General features: G+C 49.9%; 1 protein-coding gene and 1 long non-coding RNA gene across 7 annotated transcripts; one reads left to right on the top strand and one right to left on the bottom strand.

The window, feature by feature from the left end:
• Positions 1–590: 590 nt before the first annotated feature.
• On the bottom strand, positions 591–19,074 carry garnl3 (GTPase activating Rap/RanGAP domain like 3). Of its 6 annotated transcripts, none has more exons than XM_037265623.1 (31): positions 19,057–19,074; positions 12,928–12,997; positions 9,935–10,009; positions 9,716–9,818; positions 9,466–9,584; positions 9,204–9,268; positions 8,894–8,957; positions 8,762–8,788; positions 8,601–8,676; positions 8,435–8,533; positions 8,240–8,343; positions 8,061–8,169; positions 7,936–7,981; positions 7,742–7,848; positions 7,547–7,662; positions 6,935–7,057; positions 6,789–6,863; positions 6,596–6,710; positions 6,332–6,358; positions 6,111–6,221; positions 5,419–5,535; positions 5,193–5,350; positions 4,957–5,115; positions 4,679–4,745; positions 4,501–4,608; positions 4,151–4,269; positions 3,670–3,805; positions 3,537–3,596; positions 2,628–2,855; positions 2,430–2,553; positions 591–2,342 (listed from the first exon to the last, which is right to left on the bottom strand). In XM_037265623.1, the coding sequence occupies exons 7-31, from the start codon at positions 8,951–8,953 to the stop codon at positions 2,192–2,194; spliced, it is 2,622 nt and encodes an 873-aa protein (XP_037121518.1). In that variant the 5' UTR covers positions 8,954–8,957; positions 9,204–9,268; positions 9,466–9,584; positions 9,716–9,818; positions 9,935–10,009; positions 12,928–12,997; positions 19,057–19,074; the 3' UTR covers positions 591–2,191. The 6 variants fall into 6 exon arrangements, with proteins under 6 accessions (XP_037121518.1, XP_037121516.1, XP_037121512.1 ...); XM_037265621.1 differs by lacking the exon at positions 19,057–19,074 and adding an exon at positions 17,979–18,206 and having other exon boundaries at positions 6,935–7,039; positions 9,716–9,815; XM_037265617.1 differs by lacking the exon at positions 19,057–19,074 and adding an exon at positions 17,979–18,206 and having other exon boundaries at positions 9,716–9,815.
• Positions 17,661–18,307, top strand: LOC119131312. The gene is made up of 3 exons (XR_005099631.1): positions 17,661–17,810; positions 17,931–18,052; positions 18,206–18,307. It is a non-coding gene; the product is annotated as an uncharacterized LOC119131312 (long non-coding RNA).
• Positions 19,075–20,671: the final 1,597 nt, after the last annotated feature.

Raw genomic sequence — 20,671 nt, forward strand, 5'->3', positions numbered from 1 at the left:
GCTTTAATATGAGATCTGACTTTTTTTTTCTCATATTTGATCCTGTCTGGAGTCAATTGGAAGCAAAAATCTGTTTATGGACATCATTTCACAGAGCATATTAACACAATATTTACCTGAAGCGCGCATTAAATGACACACACATAATCGCAAAAAGTTTGGCTTACTTTAAGCAGAAGTCTGTGTGGCCTTAATTGCAAAGATCCAATCGTGGTGCCTTGGACGTCTTCTTCTGTTTTATGACAGTTGTCAAACAACTCGCGGTGCACTACCGCCACCTTCTGGAATGGAGTGATTTAATGCACTGTAGCAGAGCAAAATGAAATATGCCAGTCAAAGAAATATTGGATTCCAATCTGAAAGATTTTTCAAATGCTTTTTTGGCATTTGACTGGTTGGTCCAGTGCGGGTTGGATGTTTTGCTCTTCCCCCTCCCTGGATTTTCCAGGCCGCTTCCCGTCAAGAGGCCCTGTTTGTGTTGGAACGGTCGGCGAGAGGCCATAAAACGAGCGGGAAGCAAAGAGAAACTCATTCTTGGAATGGAAATAACCCGAGCACGTCGACAAATGCGTCAGCACTTGACAAAGGGCTGAAATTTCATAAATATTTATGACATATCAATAAACAGAAAGACTTACTTTCACAGCGGTGGTCTACAGCACTTGTTTCAAATAACTGCTCCAATAATCATCATCATAACAACAATAATAATAATAGTCGTCATCATCATCGTCATAATAAGCTCTGCTTCATAATTTGAGGCCACATTTGATACACAAACATTTACAAGTAGTACTTGGCATTAAAAACAATGGCGGTACAATATTTTTAAGACACTTGGTGTTGGTTTTTTTCCACGTGTGTGTGTGCGTGTTTTGTTTCATTGGATAGCACAAAGAGGTTCAGCAACAATCCAACAACAACAACAACAACAAAAACTAAAGAGCCAAAGGGAGGTAGACAAAGGAAAACAAAGAAGCAATAAGACGGGAACCCGGCCGTCATAATAAACATGAGTGGAGGACCTTTGTAAACATTGCGTAACATTTTGCGTGCGTGTGTGTGTGTGTGTTAACGTTTCCTGGTTTGAGGAAGTGACGAGGTCATGCAAAGTTCTATGAAGGCTGCTGCGGGGACTGGCCCTTCAAAAGCTGGATTGATTGGACTTCAGATTGTGATGCTGAGCGAGCTCTTTCAAAAGGGTGCATTTGGAACAAAGTGCTCATTTGATAAATACAGCCAACCCCCCCCCGTTGCTATATCGCGGTTCGTTTCAAAATGATCTTTTACAATATTCAGTTAGAATTGGTACCAATTTTGTTTCCATTTGCTTCGGAGATGTTGGGCAAAAACAAAAAAAACTCTGGTGCGCATTTCTTGTAATGAATTTGTACTCTGGTTACCTGGAAAAGGACTACAATCATGGCTGCTAGCGCCAAGCCCTGAAGGAGGTGACGCAGATTCCACTGGCGCTGGCTGCTGGGAAATGGCACTTTGGGGAAGGAAAGTCCTCCAGCCCTCCTTTCAACCTGTGAAAGGGCAATTAGCCAGAGAAGAGACCATTTCTGCTCTTCTTACTAAATAAGAGAATAAAATAGATTTGTTTTGATAGAATACATCTAGAAATACGCTTCATGGCGCCACTTTGTGTACAAACAGACTTCTACAAGCGACATTTTTTCCAAAATATAATCAGCACATCTCGTGATACCACACTTAAATTATCTAATTGGGGTTGAACCTGACACCGGTCGCCACTCTTTGGGTATTGATTACGAACACTCGCACACTGACACATCCGTCGGACGCGGTGGCCATCTTGAACGAGGGGAGACAAAAATAACATCAAATAAAAAAATGAAATAAATTTGCATGAAAAAAAGAAATCAGCAACAACAACAACAAAAAAAAAACACAATAGTCTACTACTCACAGAAAATTTGGATTATTGAGCTTTTGGGGGAAATTTCAGGATCAATACACGAGTTTCACTGGTGACCTTTTCAAAGCGTTTATCTGGTTGTTGAATGTTTCGGGGTCTTACAATTACACCGTAACACGCACGCACACACTCTCTCCCTCTATATGTATATTTTTTCTATATGTCTTGAAATGTCAGCCCAAAATCCCATTTTTTTGTGAGCAGTGTCAAAAGGTACACGAGTGAGAGAAGTGCACAAGGGGATTGTCGTCACTTGAGGTCCAGGACGTCTTCCTCGAAGGACGCGGCGAAGGCGCCGGCCAGGGGCGGAGGACTTTCGGCCCCGAGCACCGATGTTTCTGGCTCCGCCTCCAAAATAGACGCCGCGTCCAAGTCGGCGTCGCCTGCCTCCGAGTCCAATCTGATGAGCGGGGAAAATTGCCCAGATGAGCTCATACACCGCATGGGACGGTTTCATATTGTCAGCCCGAGTTGGACGGCATCTGACCTGTCGCTGTTGGTGGACATTAGCGCTCGCTCTCTGGGCTCCTCCGCCGCCACGTTCTTTTTGCTGGCTTTCCTCGCTTTGGACACGCCGCCGTCTGATTTACTGCTCGGTTCTTCTGTGAGACCTGTTAAAAAGATGCGCGTGTGTGTTATTTACTACATAAACAATATTGCAGAAAGAAGCGCAAAGCATGTTTACCCAGCAGCTCCTTGCGCGTGCGGCTAGCTATCTCCTTGATTTCCATGCGGGACAGGGAGAGCGAGTGCGTGGCCGAGACGAGGGGGCCGGCGCACGCCACCGGGACGGGAGCGGCGGGCGGCGCCGTCAGCACCTTGTTGACCAGCGGCGATTTGAGCGGCCTCTCCACGCTTCGGCCCACCAGGTTGCACAGGGGGATCTTGAAGATGTGCTTACACGCCGACTCGCCTGGGAGTAGGACACAAGAGAGCTTGAGGACAATAAAAATATGCGTAGGGAAAGAAAACATTTGAAAATGTGGGTTTCTTTGGAGCACGGCCAAAACAAGCTTTGGCAGTTGCCAGTGGCCACTGGGGGGCGCTGCCGCTCCCAAGAGCTATCTGATGAAATGCCAGCACACGCCTTGCGGCTTATTCGGGTCAATCGGGTGATTGGCGTCATCCGGCCAATGAGATAGGATTTTATTTGATTTTTTTACGAGGGCTCTTAGTGCTAATTGCTGCAATGACATCACCTGCCCCCGCCCCACACCTCCCCCAAGGAGCTCCACCCCCTCATCCACTTCCTCCTCCCTTTTGGAGGCGTCGTTATTTGGACTGGGGCGGACAAAAGTCTCCATGGCGACAGTAGTGTGCAATCTATAAATCACCCCCCCCCCCCCTTCCATAGCGACCTCATCTGCTTTCAGGCACCAACTACTCCGCACGCAATTTGGAGCTTTGTCATCGCAGCGCTGACTGAAGCGTCGCTCGAATAATTCAATTTGAAACACGACAACACAAACTTGGGGTTTCGAATCTGGGTAAGGCTTTTAAATTGGGGTTAGGCTTTCAAATGATGAGGTAAGTGGAAAAATAGGACAAGACATGAGACATTCACGTAACATTCCGGCGACGTCGTTCACGATACCTTCAGCGTCCTTCGACGTGTAAAGCGAAAGCTTGGTACCGTAGGGGATTCGTATGGAATCTGAAAGCAAACCAAATACCTTATTGGCCAAAATCAGCACCTGGTGGGATTTTTATTCTCCGAGAAGGCTTACCGTCCCCGAGGGGCGAGGGGAAAACGGGCATCTCGTAGCCGGTGGGCGTCTGCGGGGAACTCTGCGAGCTGGCGTCCCTGGAACTGCAGTTGGAGGCCGAGCTCACCGGAGCCGAAGACACAAAGTAGATGTCCGACTGCCAAGATTGAGATGAGGGAGAGCACACTTCACTTTGTGCGTGAATGAAACACGAGCGTGTTGTTATTGCCCGGCAACCGAACACATCGACCGCCGGCCCCGCTGTTTCCCGGCGGGCTCGTAAAAGCGGGCGAAACCGGAGCGCTGAGACGGCATTATGCGCCGATGCTGAAAGGAGACTTCCTCTGGTGAGGAGAGCCCAACGCTGCTGCCACAAAGTGTGGCAACCACAAAAGGAGATTGGTGGACAACCCACGACGACATCCAAAGGACCTCATGAGTTCCGCTGTCCGAAGAAGGCAAATACTCCGCTCCACATTCTCGCAAAAAATCCGGTACTGACCCGCGAAGAGGCCAGCTGCAGCTCCGGGACCACCGCCGTGTACACCAGGTTGCCGTTGACCACCAGGCGGATCTCGATGGAGTCGGTGGTGAAAGCCAGGATGTATGGGAAGGCGCACACTGGAGAGAAAAACAAACACCGGCGGAAGGATGATAGATCAGCACATGTTATGCTGCCCCCTACTGATCTGGAGTGTGAAATGCTCATTACATTTTGTAAAACAGTTGCTTGAATGTATAGTGTGTAGTGTGTGTGTGTGTAAATACGGGAAGGCGCCGCTAATGAGCGTACATGCGGCATGACGCTTCATGGCGACGGCAAGCGCATGTGGCATCGCCATGGCAACGTACCAATAGCGTTGGGCATCTGGTTCCAGCTGAATTGGAAGTCGGAGGCGTTGGACTGGATCATGGGCGTGGAGCCGTTGAACGGACACACTTTCTTGTACGAGCAAATATCTGCCAAAAGAAGGAATTAAGAATGAGAATTTGTTGGCTGTGGAAAAAAAAGGGACCTCAGTGTACGCACAATTGTAACACAAGAGCAGCCCGGCCTCGCCATCCTCGTACACGTCGATAGCTGCCACAAAATTGACCTGAGAAGAGAAAAGCGCCATTGTAACAATGAAAAGCTTTCTTCCGTGGCATATCACCTGCTACGCTAGCATTATGCTAGCAGACGTTGGCTAAACAATTCTGTAGTTTGCTGGAAATGTACGCCACGCACGCACGCACGCACGCACGCACGCACGCACGCACGCACGCACGCACGCACGCACGCACGCACGCACGCACGCACGCACGCACCCTGTTGGCGTCGACGTGGTGCAGCCGGTAGGCGTCGCCCGTGCTCTCGTTGATCAGGTCAAACTGATGCTTGTAGCCCACGCAGATCATGTTGTCGTTCTCGCCCGTCGGCCCGTCCACCAGCGCCATCACGGCGGGCGGGTCGCACAGGCAGATCTCCTAGCGGAAAGGAGCGAAACCCATCGGATGACATTTCCGTCATCCGCGGTCTGAGCCCGTGCGCGGCGGCGCCGTACCCGAATGTACTGAAACTCCTCCACCGGCGAGTCGACCCCGCCCACGGCGCTGAAGCCTTCGAAGCGTTTGCGGGTGATGAGGAGCAGCTTGTTCCGGATGGCCGCCACGATCCTCAGCTCTGAGCCGTGGTGTGTGTTGATGGAGTACAAATGGCAACCTGGCAGCACGGGCCGAGGCTGTCAGTCACGTGGGCGGCCATCGGTCGGTCGGTCGGTCAGGGCCCACCTTTGGTTTTCTCCAGTTTATTCTCCCGGCTATCGCACTTGCCCCGGGCCTGTTGGCGCTCCTCCAGGCCTCTCCTGAGCGTGCTCAGACGGAAGACGTACAGTCGAGCGTCCTTCCCTGGGACAGACACGAGCCTTCATTTTTACGCTGCGTCAGCAGAAGTAGCCGTACAATGTCAGGAAAATACTGATTGTCTATCTTGGGAGACAACGAGCATGAATATTTGGCCCCGCCCCTGCAGTGACAGTATCGATAGAACAACAAAATATTGCGATCACACCGTCGGGCCTGGTTATCCTGGAAGATGCGCGTTTCCTGCGAGAAGCCCGTCAAGGAGCCGTAAAATGTCGGGGGAAATGCGGCGCTGCGGTGGCGTGGCGCCATCAAAAGCAAATTAATCGCATTTGTCAGGATGAGGCCGAGCGGGAAAATTGATGACGCGCTCTTCGGATGCGGCCGTTTTCCTGCCGCGCGTGTTCTTCAGACACATTTCCTTTGGCTCCTTAAGGATAAACGGAGCCAAACGACAGCATGCTAGCGACGTGACATCGGGTCGATAAGCTCAGTGAAGCAAAGGAGGTCGGCTGCCGCCGACGCGTCCGTCCGCTGCCAAAGCAAAACGCTGCACAGTGACGGATCCTCGGCTAGCTTGGGGGAGAAAAAAAAAGAAAAATCTGCTAAACTGCCTTCACCTTTGTCTGCTCTGGTGATGAGCAGGTCCTGAGGCTCAAGTATGTGCATCTGCTTCACCGCCAGCGTCTTGTCAAACACCTGCGCCGCCGCCGCCGGGAGAGCCTGAGCCTCTGCCGCACACAATAGCCAGTCGTAAGCCAAAAAAAAAAAGAAAGGTCAAATCTGACCAGAAAAAATAAATAAATAAAGGAAATGAAGGGTTGACGTTGGTGGCGCTCACCGGTGCTGGATGAAGGCAGATCAGGGCCTGGACGGGAAAAAAAAAAAACCCACACACACACACACACACACACACAGCATTGACATTTGAGTGGTTCAGTTACATTTTTGTCATAGTGAGTTGAGGAGATGAATGAAAATAAAAACGTCACAAAGCTGGACAAGAAAAAAATAAAAGGAGCGTCCGTATCAATCAGCTGCTTTTTTTTGATTGCCAATTGAAGGGCAGAGGGACTGAGAGAGAGGACAATTGCAATGAACTCACCGTCCAGCAGTAGGACCCCCGCCGTGTCGGTGGCCACCAGCAGCGACTGGCCCCACGAGTCGGCGCACACCACCTCGTGAGGGAACGCGCTGCAGAACGACTGCGACTCCCACGGCTGCCGCACACGTGCACGCACGAACGCACACACACACGTCAGAGCGGCTGTTTGCGGCCACGAGCCGAAAGGCGTCACCTCTTTTCTGCACAAGCCGGTGGTGACCAGGCTGGTGGGGGCGTCGCCTCTCACGATGGTCTTTAGCTTGAGAGCCTGCGCGGTGCAGAGCATTTGATTTTGGTTCCAATTCTGTGCTTACGTCGCAATCCCGCTTGCGCTTTGACCTGGCCGATCCTGACAAACTCAGCCTGGCGCGCCTCCTCCTTCTTGCGCGCCGACTTGGGCGACTCGGGCAGCACGTCGCTGAAGGAGCGGCGGTTCAGCATGTTCTGCGGGGAGAAAGGGACCTAATGGGTGGCGCCGGCGCACAAACACGATGGAGGTGGAAGACAGCACAAGAGGCGTCTTAGAGAGGCCCGGCACGGCAAACTGTACAAAAGTCCATTTTTCAGTCGTCTGTATTACAACATGCTTAATAAAACTGAGCGACTACAAGTAAAAATCTACATTCAGCCGTTTTGTTGACAGTACGAGGCACGTGCGACTTAAGTGCGTGCCTGCGTGCGTGAGCAGCTTTTGCCTTTTCGGCTTGACAGTGACAGCCAGAGTCAGCTGGGAGGAAACACGCAAAAAAAAAAAAAAAAAAAAAAAAAAAAAAAAAAGGGCACTGCAGTGGAATTGGGAAGTGTGTGTGTGTGTATATGTGTGTGCGCATGCGCTGTGGTGCAGTACGCAGTGGGACGCAGTGGAGAACACAGTCAGCAGCTTCTCAAGTCGCAGTGGTGACATGGAAGAAGAAGAGGAGGAGGTACCCAAAAACCTTTTGGTTCTGGTACCTTGTGCAGGTCGGGCATGAGGTCCTGGTAGAGCGAGCGGATCAACATGTCCAAGGTCCGCTGACGCTTCTGGGCAAACGTCGGCGTCTCCAGTGTGGCTTTCTCTCCGTTGATTACTGTGTGAAGAAATCGCATTGATTGACGTGGCTCCTCAATCCACTATAACAAAAATAAATATATACAAAACAATCTTACGTTTGACTAATAAAAAGTCCCTGAATTCGTGGTGATCCGTAAAGACCGGCGGCGACGGCAGAGGCGGTCCAAACAGCGGGACGCTCTCCTCGGAAAAAATCTTCAACCTGCAACGAGAGAGAACGGAAATAGTCACCCAAAAAATAAGAATGATAAAAACACCACTTGGAAATTTTTGTGAGGTGCTCGCTTACCTGTAACTGTCAGTCTGGCAATTATAGCGAACTAACGCAAAAATATCTGCGCACGCGCGAGTGAAGGAAACACGGACAAGAACAGAGACGAAGCGGCCCAAGCGGCCGGCGCTTCGCAAGGATACGGGTGAAGTGCGAGCGGATCATGGACGGCTTGAAGGACGACGACGCCTCGTCGCCCTCCTGGAACACGATGGTCACTATGTCGTTTCCGATGTGGCGCTTGCGCTCCACCTGCGGCAGGGGGCGACAAAAACACCGGAGTCATAAATGCCGAAAGGGCGTAATGTGAGCACACGCGCACCTGTTGTTTGTTCTCTTTGGAGTAGGGCAACATAGTGGACACGTGGAACATGAGCTCGTGGCCCTGATACACCGTGTAGATGGACTTGATCCCCGTAGTGTCGTCTGCAACAACGAGCAAGCCGCTCAAACAATGCCGTGCTCTTCCTAGCTAGCTCGCGAACGGATTAGCTTAGCATAGCAAAACACCACTTACTCTTGGTGTCCAGGCCTCCCCGATAGCCGGCCCAACCCTGCAAGGTTATGCTGTCGCCGAGGAGCTTGAGGAACTTATCGAAGCTCTCGCTGCCCATTTCTACAGGTGACAGACAAATGGCGTGGGAATAATGTTTCGCCAAGCGGGGAACCATTTGAGCGTTTACCATTGCTGAACATCTCGTCGTCCGTGAGCTGTCCGTCTTTAGCAAACAGGACGCCGAATTTAAAGTTGACGGAGCCCTGCGGAAAGGTTACACTCATCATGAAAGCCGTGGAAAAATAAAAAAAGATATATATACAAATCACAGTAAGCGCCATCTTTTACCTCCTGCTCCTCCAACACGAGCAGATCCTGAGGAGCAGAAAACACAAAGGTTAGCTACGGTGGCTATCGCTACATGACGTGACTTTCACGACTTGACATGATGCTACGAGTGCGCTTGAACGTCCCGCTCACCTTCTGAATGTCGGGGTTGAGGATCTCCCGCGGGCCTTTCTCAAACCTGTCCATGTTCATGGCGCTGGCACCACGCAAGAGAAGAAAAGGGAAGAGAAGAGCAGCGTGGGGCAAATAGCCTGAAGGCACTCTGAGCAAAATGCTAAGCCACTCGGCCTTTAACATGCGGACATTTTCACAAAGCACCACGGTTGACTGCGTGCGTTCCAATATTGATGAGTGTGTGTGTGTGTGTCCGTTTGCTTTTTTTTTTAATCCATTCCCAACACATTTCATTTTGCTGTCTGAGTTTGAGCAAGCGTCTCCTCACCTGAGGATGGACTTGACCGATAGTGTTTTGGTGGGGCTGTAAGGGAGGCTGATCTTCAGGGTGCCCTGTGCACGCATTAACCACAAAGAAAAGAATGCAACGTTAAATCCACCGCCAACAAAATGTGACTCGCACAATGTTGCCAGAATGCTGAGTCATGGTGGTCTGATGTATGTACACCTCCATCCATGACTCAAGATGTTGATCAACATGAGCACACCGAAGCAGGCGCTAAGCTAGCGGACATTTAGTGGGTCAATACCGTTTTCCTCCAGAGGATGGCTCGGTACTGCGGAACCCGCTGGTTGTTCTGGTCGGACAGGACCACCGACAGGTAGAAGGGGTTCTTCTCCGCATCCGTGCCCACGTAGTTTTGGTGCACTGAAACAAAAGAAATGAGTAAAATACGTTACGCCTTGTACTAAGAGTTGAACGACTTTGCCGTGTTTGGGATGCTGCTGCTGCTGCTGCAGCTGCTGTCGGCAGCGCATGTGACATTTTGTCCAACTGACCTTTCCCCAGGAAGTATTTAAAGAACCATCTGGTGTGGTACTCGGGATTTTCCAAGTGCACGTCGGTTCTCCTCCAGGTACCGGGAGCGTAGTCCAAATTCTGCTTATCACACAAATGAGGCCCAAATAAGTCAGTCACTGAAGTGATACATGGAATAATAATTTTAAAATGTTTTGTTTGTTTTCTCGGGGGCGGTAGAAATTCCACATGGTCGGTACCTCATCGGTGGAGCCATTCTCCACGCGGAAGCGCCCCGCCCTCTGAATGGCCCCGTCTGCGTCGCTGGATATCAGCTGCCGGGAGAACATCATTTTAAAAATGCCTACTACGAAAATGTTCTCACACACACGACTGACATTTTTCTCACAGCTGAAGAAACTGGACATCAGACTGAAGTACGCTCATTTGCGAGGTGTGTATGAGAGGTAATCCGCAAATATGCTTCTGATGGCTCCTCGCACACACACATGCACGCGCTGAGTAATGAGGAGGCTCACAAATACACAAGAGGACAAAGAAGTACGGTGGATCATCATCACAATTGCGCTGCATGTTTGGTCGCTAGGCAACCGGACGTATCACTTGTGCCTTTTGACCATCACCCCTGTCACCCACCCGCCCAATTAGCCCCTCCCTCCTTCTCAACAGAGACCATTGTGAAGACGCGGCGAGGCAAAGCGGCATGCCAGAGTTGGTTTTCACGATTCCATTTTGTCTGTGACAATCTGTCCATATTATTGAAAGAAGTAAACAAACGTACAAGGTGATTATTGCTAACGAAAAGTAACTAACTAGTCATCATAAAAAAAAAACAAGGAGCCACACGGGGCCCTGGAGCCGCAGGTTGCCGACCCTGGCTAATACAAGCACCAACGGGAATCTAGTTGGTTCTATTCAAGCGGCCATGCGTCCGAGTGTTTTGTCATTGCAGGCGAGCAGGTGGCCGCCCGGCTAATAAACAACGGCGCGGTGCGGCACGGCGCGTGTCCAAGACCTGGCAACATCCATATTGATGCAGGCGGGAAAAAGGGCAGAGTTGCCCAGCCAGCGCTGCCGTTCCATTTCAAACTGTAAAGTGCATGAGGAAGCTGTCTATCCCACCCCCATCTTCCTCGTGCAACATTAAGCATCTAATGGTGGGATAATGGAGGGGAAGCTGACTGAGTCTTTCCTCGCCATCCGTACGGAGGAGGCAAAGCCATCGCCTTCCACCGACCGGGCTGGACGTTTTAACAAGAGAGACGCACACAAATCAAGTCTTTGAATTATGCAACACCAGAGTGGAGCCTTCCTGGCGCGGAGAGACTACACCAAACAAATACAGCGGAACAGAATTGAAATTGTTTCGTGAAGCCGAAAGGTTGACAAAATCCGCTCGTGTTTTTCACGGAAGGAATGAAAATGCAATCGACTGGTCGCAGCTGCAGGATGACATCATTTCTATTCTGTGCAATATCAAAGTGACGCCGATTGAAATTCTTTTTCCGTGAATAAAGCCACCTTCTGCTCATTTCAATTAGCCGGTCTATGGTGTTTTGTATGATATGTTAGCATTAAGCTAGCACGATTTGTATCCCTTTGGCATCACCCCTGACGTCATTTCTGCGGGGAGGTGACAAAGCTGTGCTAAATGACTACATTTGGCGTCTTGTTATTGATATGGGATCTCATCAGCGGACATGTGGATGCAGCCTCACCATTCCCCGGAGAAGGAGGGCACTGGGATAAATGACGTGACATTGGCAGGGTGTGGCCGTGCGGATGGCCCTCGGGGGACTTGGGGGGGGGGCAGATGTGTCACAGCATGGCGCTGGGCATCGTCTGCTTTACAAGATGATTTATGTATTGCAGTTGCAGTGAGACCAGACAGCCAGCCCCATTTGCTCCTCTGCCCTCATTAGCTCATTCGTTTCATGCGACGTGCATTTCTGGCGCTTTGCCTTCCTTTGTAATCAATATGCATTTGTTTCATCAAAAACAACAGTTTCTCATCCAAAATGGAGAAAATGAGATGTTTGTGAAACCAAACGTGCCTTTAAAGATTTTTCTGCTGGGGTGAAAACTATCAAACACTTTTACAGTGACTTTGCTTCATTGTTTTTCTATTTTTACAGTATCAGAAAAGCAGAGGTAGTTCATATTGATAACTGCGGAATCATCTGCTCCGTGTTTCATGTCCTGCAGGAAGCAATTTTCTTGTTTGTGTCAACACCAGAAAAAGCAAAGATAGAAGTGAACATGCGGAATTCGAGCGCCTGCTGCGGCCCAACTCAGCAGGCGTCCTCGGGTGTCAGACGTGCACACACGCGCGCACACACGCACGTCGGCTGGAGAGTCATCCAAAGTGACAAAGCGGACAAAAAGCCTTCGAGGCAATGATGCCGGTTTGGTGGCGGCCAGCAGACGGGTGCGACGTTTGTTTCCGTCGTTTTGAAATCGAAAAATAACAATAACACAATGCTAGCAAGCTAGGCTAGTCTTCGTCCATTGTAGCAGTTGTGTCGTTTTACTGCAACAGTCGTCTTGAGAGAGCCGATGGATTTTCTTTAAGACTGTCAGTGACCTCATCCTGACACAGCACTGTCACACACATATGCGCCCACCCCGAGTGAAGCGTCCGTCTGTCGGTGCTGATTGGCAGCGTGCGCTTTCCCCTCCAGGCTAATCTGGTCCAGAAATGAGCGTCCTCCCAGGAAGCATAGCAAGAAGCAATAGTGACTCAACAGCTTCGTAGGACCCCGCAACAGCTTTCTTGCATACTTCCTTTCATGCCGGCCGCGTCACAGCGACAACACGAATCAAGTGCGGGGGAAGACGAGGCAGCGGCGGTGGGCACGGACCACGCCCAGTGCACGCTGACTCATCCGCCCACAGCGGCCGGCCCGTCTGTCCGGGTCAGTCCAGTGAAGGAGAGCAGGACAAAGACGAGGGAGAGCAACAAAGCTACCCCTAGATTTGCCGGAGACGTCGCAGCAAACCATGCTTACGATGAAATACGATTCGCTCCGATTGCAACGCCGTGCGGCAATTAGCAAACGATACATTCCCAGTACGCCACACCGTTCATTCCCTTTTCAGTACGATACTTTTCCGATTTCAGATTGACTGGAGGTTTACTCCAGATGCGATTTTCCAATAGGCCTCTCTCCTGACGAGCGAGCGCCGCTGTCTCAATCCATAATCAGTACGGTTGACGGTGGCTATGACTCACCAGCTCCACAGAGCCGTAGTGCTTCCTGCTGAAGTCTCCACGCCGGCACCCCAAGTCCTCCGAGGCTGAGCTGCAAGACAAACACACGCTGGGTAAAGACAAAATCTCTTGATACATGATGATGATGGCAAAAACTTTGATTTCAAGGCAAAATGAATCCATTGAAAATCAATGTATGACATTTATGGCCATTTTATTTTGGTTTTGGTGGGAAATGATGTTGCTGTTCTTTTCAATGCGTGAATAAAAGAGATGACAATGGTTGAGAAAGAACCAGCTCACGCCACGCCACGCCACCCCACCCCCGACCGCCCTGCTCAGGTTCCTCGTGGAAATGGAGGCGCTTATATATAATGCACGCTCGGAGCTTTTTCCAGCCTCACTCACATCCAGTGGGCGGGTCGGACCCGGCCGGCCACTACGCCCGCGCTCCTTTTTCAAGATGAAACGACAGCAGAGAGGCTCACTCATGAAAAAGACGTCTCCCGTTGCAGCAGTTGCCGCCAAGATGCGGTGACTCATTAGCGCCCCCGCTATAGCGCGATAAAAATATATCGTATGTCTGCTGTGTACTCCGTTTGTATGGCATCGCTACTCTGCGTGCGTTCGAGTCGCTTGAGGGCTCAAACACACCGTAGTGTTTACGCCGCTCAATGACATGTTAGCATTTCGCTAACTTTGGTTAGACAAAATTTTTCGTTCTGTTTTGTTTTACGGATCAGTTCTATAGTAAACTTCATCTGGGGGTGACAAAGAAAAAAACTGAAGCAAACACACTTGGCCTCTTTTTTGGTAAATTCTTCCTTTTGGTCCTGTCATGTCGTTACAAGATGGCCGCCTATTTCTTCATACACAAAGGTCAAAAGTTGCAATGACATTGCAGCAAAGCCCCACACGGAGGAGCTGTCACACACACCTCTGCTACGACTGCGACACAACCTCACAAGCCGCAAAATCTAAAAACAAGGTGGCGGAATAAAGTTCACACATTCATCCAGTCGCTATCGTGTTGTTAGCTAACAGAGGAACCATAATGCCAAAAATAACGTGCACATGAAAAAAAACCCCAGCATTTTTCCTGGGATGATTTTGGGCAAACACATTTCGTTTCATGACAGGCGGCGCTGCTGATGCCGTTGGAACACTGTCGCTAACCAAAACAGCAGCACCTCCAGAATCTGTTCAGACATTCTTGCCTGTTCGTGATACTGACACAGCCCAGTTGTTTGATTGAATAGCTGCTGCAGACCAAAAGTGGGGTGGAAAAAAAAACACAGTAGTTGTACTTTCGCCGAATGGCAAGACAGTTTTGCACATCAAGCATGCGTCACAAAAAAGCACACGTTGCCTTCGTGGTGTCCAAACTCCAGCAGCACGGCGCTGATTGAATTAACTTCCATGAGTGGAACGCAAACCTCGCTGGCGCATGTAAGACGAGCACGAGGAGGCGCATACATGCAACAGATGCAAGGTGCAAACAACAGCGGGGGTTGCACAACGTATGAGAAACATGGTGGCTTTTTACCGCTGATTGAAAGTCAACAGTTTACTGGATGCTGGATCCACGCTGTTCATGTCTACTCCAACAGACTGGTGGAAAAGGGGGAATAAAAAAAGAAGAAAAAAACGAGCCCCCCTACTCCTCCATGCAAACTCGTCCTCTCCTGGTATTGCTTCTTCTTGTTGTTCTCCGGCGCCCTGCTAAGCGAGCAGCATCCTCATCCTCATCATCTGTGCACACTGCGGCGCCCGCCCGCCGACACTGGCTGATCCAAAACGGGGGAAAAAAAAAAAAAAAGCCACTCTGCGAATTGGTGGCTCCGCAGCGCCCGAGGAGAGGAGAGTGCGTTCAGTGCCGCATGCCGCCCTCCCTCTGACCCCCTTGCATGTGTGTGTGAACGCGACACTTTTCGGCTGCTGGCTCTGTGGGAGTGGAAAAGGCACCCGGTCCACAGCAGAAATCACCCCCCTCCCCCCTGTGACGTCAAGCTTTTCTCTTTGCACTTAACATTCGCCCAAAGTGATGTCAGGACGCCGGATGACATAATGGTATCCCGGACAGCGCGGCAGGAAACGAGGAAATGCAACGCAAAGTAAAGAAATAAAAAATCTTCCAGGATTTCAATGAATGAAGATGGACAGCAACAAGCGACCATTCAGCCAGTCAATAATCTATTCTGTCCATCCTCTAGTATCCTGCTCAAAACATCCACTGCATATTTTTACTATGCTAGCTCGATACTGCTGATGAAGAAAACTCACCTTGAAAAATGTGTCAAAAGTTAGATACAGTGACTTCATTTTCATCAACAGTGAGACTCAAAAGTGAATACACACACAGGTGAAATGGAAGCTCAAGTACACTTGACACCATCACAAAAGCCCCCCCCCACACAGTAGAGGTGAGCGCATGCAGGAATTCTCAGCTCAGGCTAGACGCCACTGGGCTGCTGCTCATCAATATTTCATCAACAGAATACCCCCCCCCCCCTCGTGCGTGATGGGAAAACACCCAAAGCTACGCGAGCGGCGACTTCTTCTCGTCTTTGTCATGACACCCGAGCGGCAGAGTGGCGAGGCTGCCGAAAATAGCGCCTTTTGTTAGCCTGCCGTCGGAATCCTTCGACAAGCAGACTAATTAGACCCCAGGGCCGAGCTTACGCACAACAATGCGCCCCCTTACGCCGACGACCGTCGTCGTGACCTTTGCGTCGGCGTCAACGAGGAGGTCGCGTAAGAAAGTCGCTTGGCCACGGCAACTCTGGGGACGGCAATTTGTTTCTCATGGCGACAACGGTATGCGCTAATTGAGGAATTGTTCCATTTTGAATGGAGCGCATTGTGGCCTTTTTGTCCCTTCAACACCACCATAGCAAAAAACAAACCAGTTGACATGGACAATGTAGCCAAACGTGGCCTTTTGAGGCTTTCATATTAAAAGAAGCGCAACATGAACATTGTTGGAATATCGCCCGCTACGATTCATTTTAGAGAAAAAGAAAAACTGGCTGGGGTCAATATGTTTTCGCTCCGTCGATAGGTAGCAGCTGACAGCGGTCAAATCCGCCACCAGGGGGCTTTGTTTCGCAGATCAATTGAGTGCTTTCGCCTTGAAGGCTGAGTTTGACATTTTGAAAGTAACCTTCACGCCGGTGAGCGGACGAGCTGGCCGACGCGAACCATGAAGCCTTTGATAAGACAAAAAAAAAAACTTTGGCCCTTGATGGCCACCGTACTTGGACCTTTTGGTCATTTCAGGCCACCGTACTATTCGTGCTGGTTAGGTCAATCAAACAAAAGTTGGCCTGTTGCCCATCGAGCGTCAAATGCCAGAGGGTTGCCGGGGAAAATGTCATCGAGCGCAATTACCCAAATGACATTTGAATTGCTTTTGGTGCCCTCCGTTAGCATGAGTGTGCTAGCGCCAACAAGACCAATTTTAGAGCAGCAACAGTAACAATATTCGCCTATGGCTAAAGATAATAGAATATTGGATAAGATAATATTGGATGCAAAAGCATACGTTTAAATGAAATGTTGCTTTCCTTGAAGACTAAGTCGTTTATGAGGTTTCATTAATGACTCTTAAAAATGTTTTAAATATATTTATGTTTAGTGTTGACCCTGTAATTGACTTGCCTGCCGGTTTGGGTCTCAATCGTTTGATAGAGCCTGCCTTCTTGTGGTAAAAATCTTTCATTACAGCCAAATCACATCAGTTCATCTTGTTTGAAAATGTGTCCAACAATCAATCAATCCTGCAACTGAACCCTAAGCCTGTTACATATACATTTTTCATTTTCTTATCTATTACATTTTACTCAAACTATTATTAAAAAATCCACAGCATGAATGAGCAAAAAACAATCCTTAACCAGATGCTTGTTAAAAATGAACTGAAATAAAATAAAAACGGAAAATAAAACCTGACAAACTGCTTTAAATTAGTCGAAACTGAACTGAGACCAAAGTCAAAGCGAAATATTAATAACTTCAAGGAAACATCTGTAACGGCCGACCTTGAAGCAAAACACACACGCGCACACGTGACCAAGAGCAGCTTTGAAGCGCTGCTGACCTCGAGCGCCAAGCCAACTGTCATTTGGGGGCGAGGGCGGGGTCACCACCAGGGGGCGTATGCCACAGACACTCCCACCCGCTCACCCACCCGCTTGCTCACTCTCTTTGCGTCATCGGCGGTTGAAAAGCATCCAAAAGCCTCCCAGCGTCCGCTGGCCCGGTTCCAGCCGACGAGAACGGCCAATGTTTTTCCAGCCTTCCCTTTTTGCTTTTTCATTCGGTGAGAGCGAGCGAGCGAGCGAGCGAGCGAGCGAGCGAGGCTCTAAATGGAAGCAGATGTCGCCAACGACGAGCAAACGTCGACGCGGCGCTCCAATCAAAGCGTTCGGGCTTGCTGGCCTTTCGTCTTCTAGCTCATAATTTGCGTCTATGTTTCTGGGCGAAGGAAGCGTTTGGCTCACGAGCAGAAAGAGCCCTCAGACTTTGCAAAGGATCCCAACCTACTCCTAAAAGAGACCCCAACCTTAATCTAAACACCTCCAACATTGCCCAAACTTTCCATTTCAGCATTCTTGCGGTTCTGCTAATTAGCATTTTCCTATTTTGCAAAAATTGTGATCTTTGCTGCCATCTTGTGGCATCTATAAGCAATTACAATTCCATGTGTTTAATTGAGAGGGGGGGGGGGTGTTGTGGCATGGCTCGGTCTATTCAGTGGTGCAGCCAGTGACACCCCCTCAGTGTCCCCGTGCGCTTGACGGTTGGGTGCCCTCATCCCTGATTGGACGAGCAGGTAACCCCCACCCTGCCCCCCCCCCGGACAAAACGAAGCATGACTTGACATCCGCTCTGCAGCAGTTAAGGTGTGCAAAAAAACGCGATACTTGGATGTTTTTGTGAGCAGAAGTGGCGAGCAAAATGCTCCACACATTGGTGCCACATGGCAGAGTGAACATTGGTCCTGGTTCTGGTCCTCCTTAAAGGAAGGCAAGCAGAAAGAGCTGAGCTGAGCCGAGCCGAGCCGAGCCTACCTGGTAATCTCGAAGCTGCAGCCCTTGCGGAGGAGCAGCGCTCTCTTCCGCATGATGCCTTTGTCTCTGCCGAGGTAAACATTTTTATCCGAATTCATGAGCGCGCACTCAGTGAACTCCTTCCCCAAAAGTCCCCCCCCTAAAAAAAATTTTTTTTAAATCCTTTGCGGCTGAAAGTGATCTTGCAGACTTTCTCCTCCCTCCTCCTCCCTCTTCTTCTTCTTCAGACAGGACAAAAAGGTTTGGTGAGGGAGCCGACGAGCGCGCACCGTCGCCGGCCAGTCAACGCCTCCATGCGAGCTTTCGGGGAACTGAGGAGTGAGGCTGAGGGCGGACGGGCGGGGGGCAGTTGGGGCTTTCCAGGCGCGAGCGACCGAGGGGTAGCGAGTTGCTCCCTAGCTGGGGACAACTACGCTGCCTCCGTACACAGAGACGTGAGAAAGTGAGCGAGCGAGAGAGAGCGAGAAAGAGAGAGAGCGAGAAAGAGAGAGAGAGAGGCCACATTCTTAGTGCACCTGGACAATTTTATGCTGTCTTTTCGGGGTTGGTATAAAAATTGTTTTTGTTTTGCAATCTGTCAGATTTTGTCAAGCTTGACATTACAGCGTGTTGAACTTGAACCTTTCGACTTGTTAGCATTTAGTCAGTCTTTTGTGCAATTTTGACCTTCTAAGTGTGGTTCCCTTTTTTGTTTTGGAGGTGTCACAAAAGCAGAAAAAAAATATTGCATCACCGTTTCCTGACACAAATACTCTCCGCTTTTTTGCTGGGCCGCTAATGACTATGGAAGAGAAAAAGCTTTTAATAGCTTTGCCGGCGAGCGCCGTTGCGTAAAGAGCAGATGCCTGCCGGCTGCCGCCCCCTCGTCGCATTTCTCGGCCGGCCGCTAAATCGTCGTAAACAAGCGCTTTGCGTGCAAGGAGCAACAACAGAAGAAAAGAAAATCAACTTGGCACCAAATGAAGAACGCAGCGGGAGACGCCCCATCCGTTGGATACGTCACGAGTGTGCTCCGACTTTTGGTTTTGAAACGTGGGCATGACGCTAGAGATGCCAAAAAGAAAAGGGCAAAACTCACAAGGCGCTGCTGTAGGCCACATCTCACACCACGACGCTCACAGGCAGATGCCACGCCATCTTGTGATGTCACTCACGAGGCCGCGTCCCTTAAAAAAGCACACGTCAAACACGTGAGAACTACAGTACAGACACAAAATACACTCAAGTGTATAAACCATTTGATTTCTTTACCTTTATTTTTTTTTATTATTAACAACTTGCTGTGATTCTGCAAAAAATTCAAGAGCTGCAATACTTAGCTCGAGATGGACCTGCTGGCAAATTTCCATGGCTCCAGCACTTTACGGAGAATGGCACGTTTTGCATAAACAGTGAAAAGTTGACCATTTTAAAGGTTGATTCAAAGTCACCTGCAAATGTTTTGGTGCATTTGAGGTTCATCCCGAGACTTCCTTGAGTCTGAAGCCCAACAGCCCGATTTGGAAGAATCTTGTTTAGAACAGCCAGTGAGTGAGTGAGTCAGAGGCCAAACATCTGCAGTGGCTTTTGTTTGCCCAGAACGCGCATGTGTGCACAAGTGCACACACACACACACCCGTGCGGTCATTATGTAGAGCGAGCGTGGGGCGCCTCGGTAATTGCCGAGCTCCCGCTCTCCATCCTGCTGCTGATGAGGCCTCTAATTGAAAGCGGATGTCACGGACACCTGGGCAGTGTCAGTCGGTGAGCGCAGTGCCATTAACGCTCGCTCGTCGGTCGCAATAAAACAATCAGACAGGAGCACGACAAGGATCAGGCAACGGCCGTCGCATCATGAGTGAAATGCGGCAAGCCAAGAGCTTGACTGTGCCGTGCGCGCTGTCGATTCCAGCCGATTACAAGTAAACCAATTACCGGGCCTTCCGGGATGCATCTACCTCCGTCCATTCCCAGCTAATCGGCACGAAGCCATTAGCATGTTGTATTGGTGGCTCCCAAAAAAAAAAACCCCGATAAGATAGCCAGAGCACATGAGAGAGAAAGTACATGAAAAACAAGCCAATGGCGGCCTTTTATCTCGCCATGGGCAAGCTAGATTAATTGCTAGCAAGAAAGCCAGCTAGCGAGTTACAGAGAGTTGCCGTCATTGAATTCAAGTCGAGTCTCACAAATACCAATTCAAACTCGAGGACGGTCTTTCAGAGATTTGAGGTCTTAAATAAAAAGTGACTTAAGTCTCGAGTCAAGATCATCATGCGACTGGCGTGCCCGGCAGCATCGGAGCTAATTAGCGCGCCGTTGCCATGCAAACCAAGGTGGGAAGGACGAGCGACTTTCGCCAAGGTCGCGGCGGCGGCCAAAGCCAACGTTTATCTCTCAGCAGATGACGACGACTCGGGGAGGAGGAAATTATCGGAAGGTGGCGCCGTTGACGGAGCGCTTGCGCAATGTGACGCAGCTATCAGATAAACTGCAAAAAATGGAGACCTTAAATGAAAAGGCATAAAATAGCCTTCCTGGAGATGATCTATCACTGTCCTTAGGCGTGTGCGTGCAAGATTGACGGCCGCAAATGGGCCACCATGTTTTGTGCATGCAGCGTCAGCTTCCCGCCAATCAATTCATCAGCCGCCAAAACGGAATAATAATCAGATTACCTTCAGCAGGGCGGAAAATGACTCACGAGCGACAGA

This window comes from Syngnathus acus, chromosome 12 (genome assembly GCF_901709675.1).
Source record: "Syngnathus acus chromosome 12, fSynAcu1.2, whole genome shotgun sequence".
Lineage (NCBI taxonomy): Eukaryota > Metazoa > Chordata > Actinopteri > Syngnathiformes > Syngnathidae > Syngnathus > Syngnathus acus.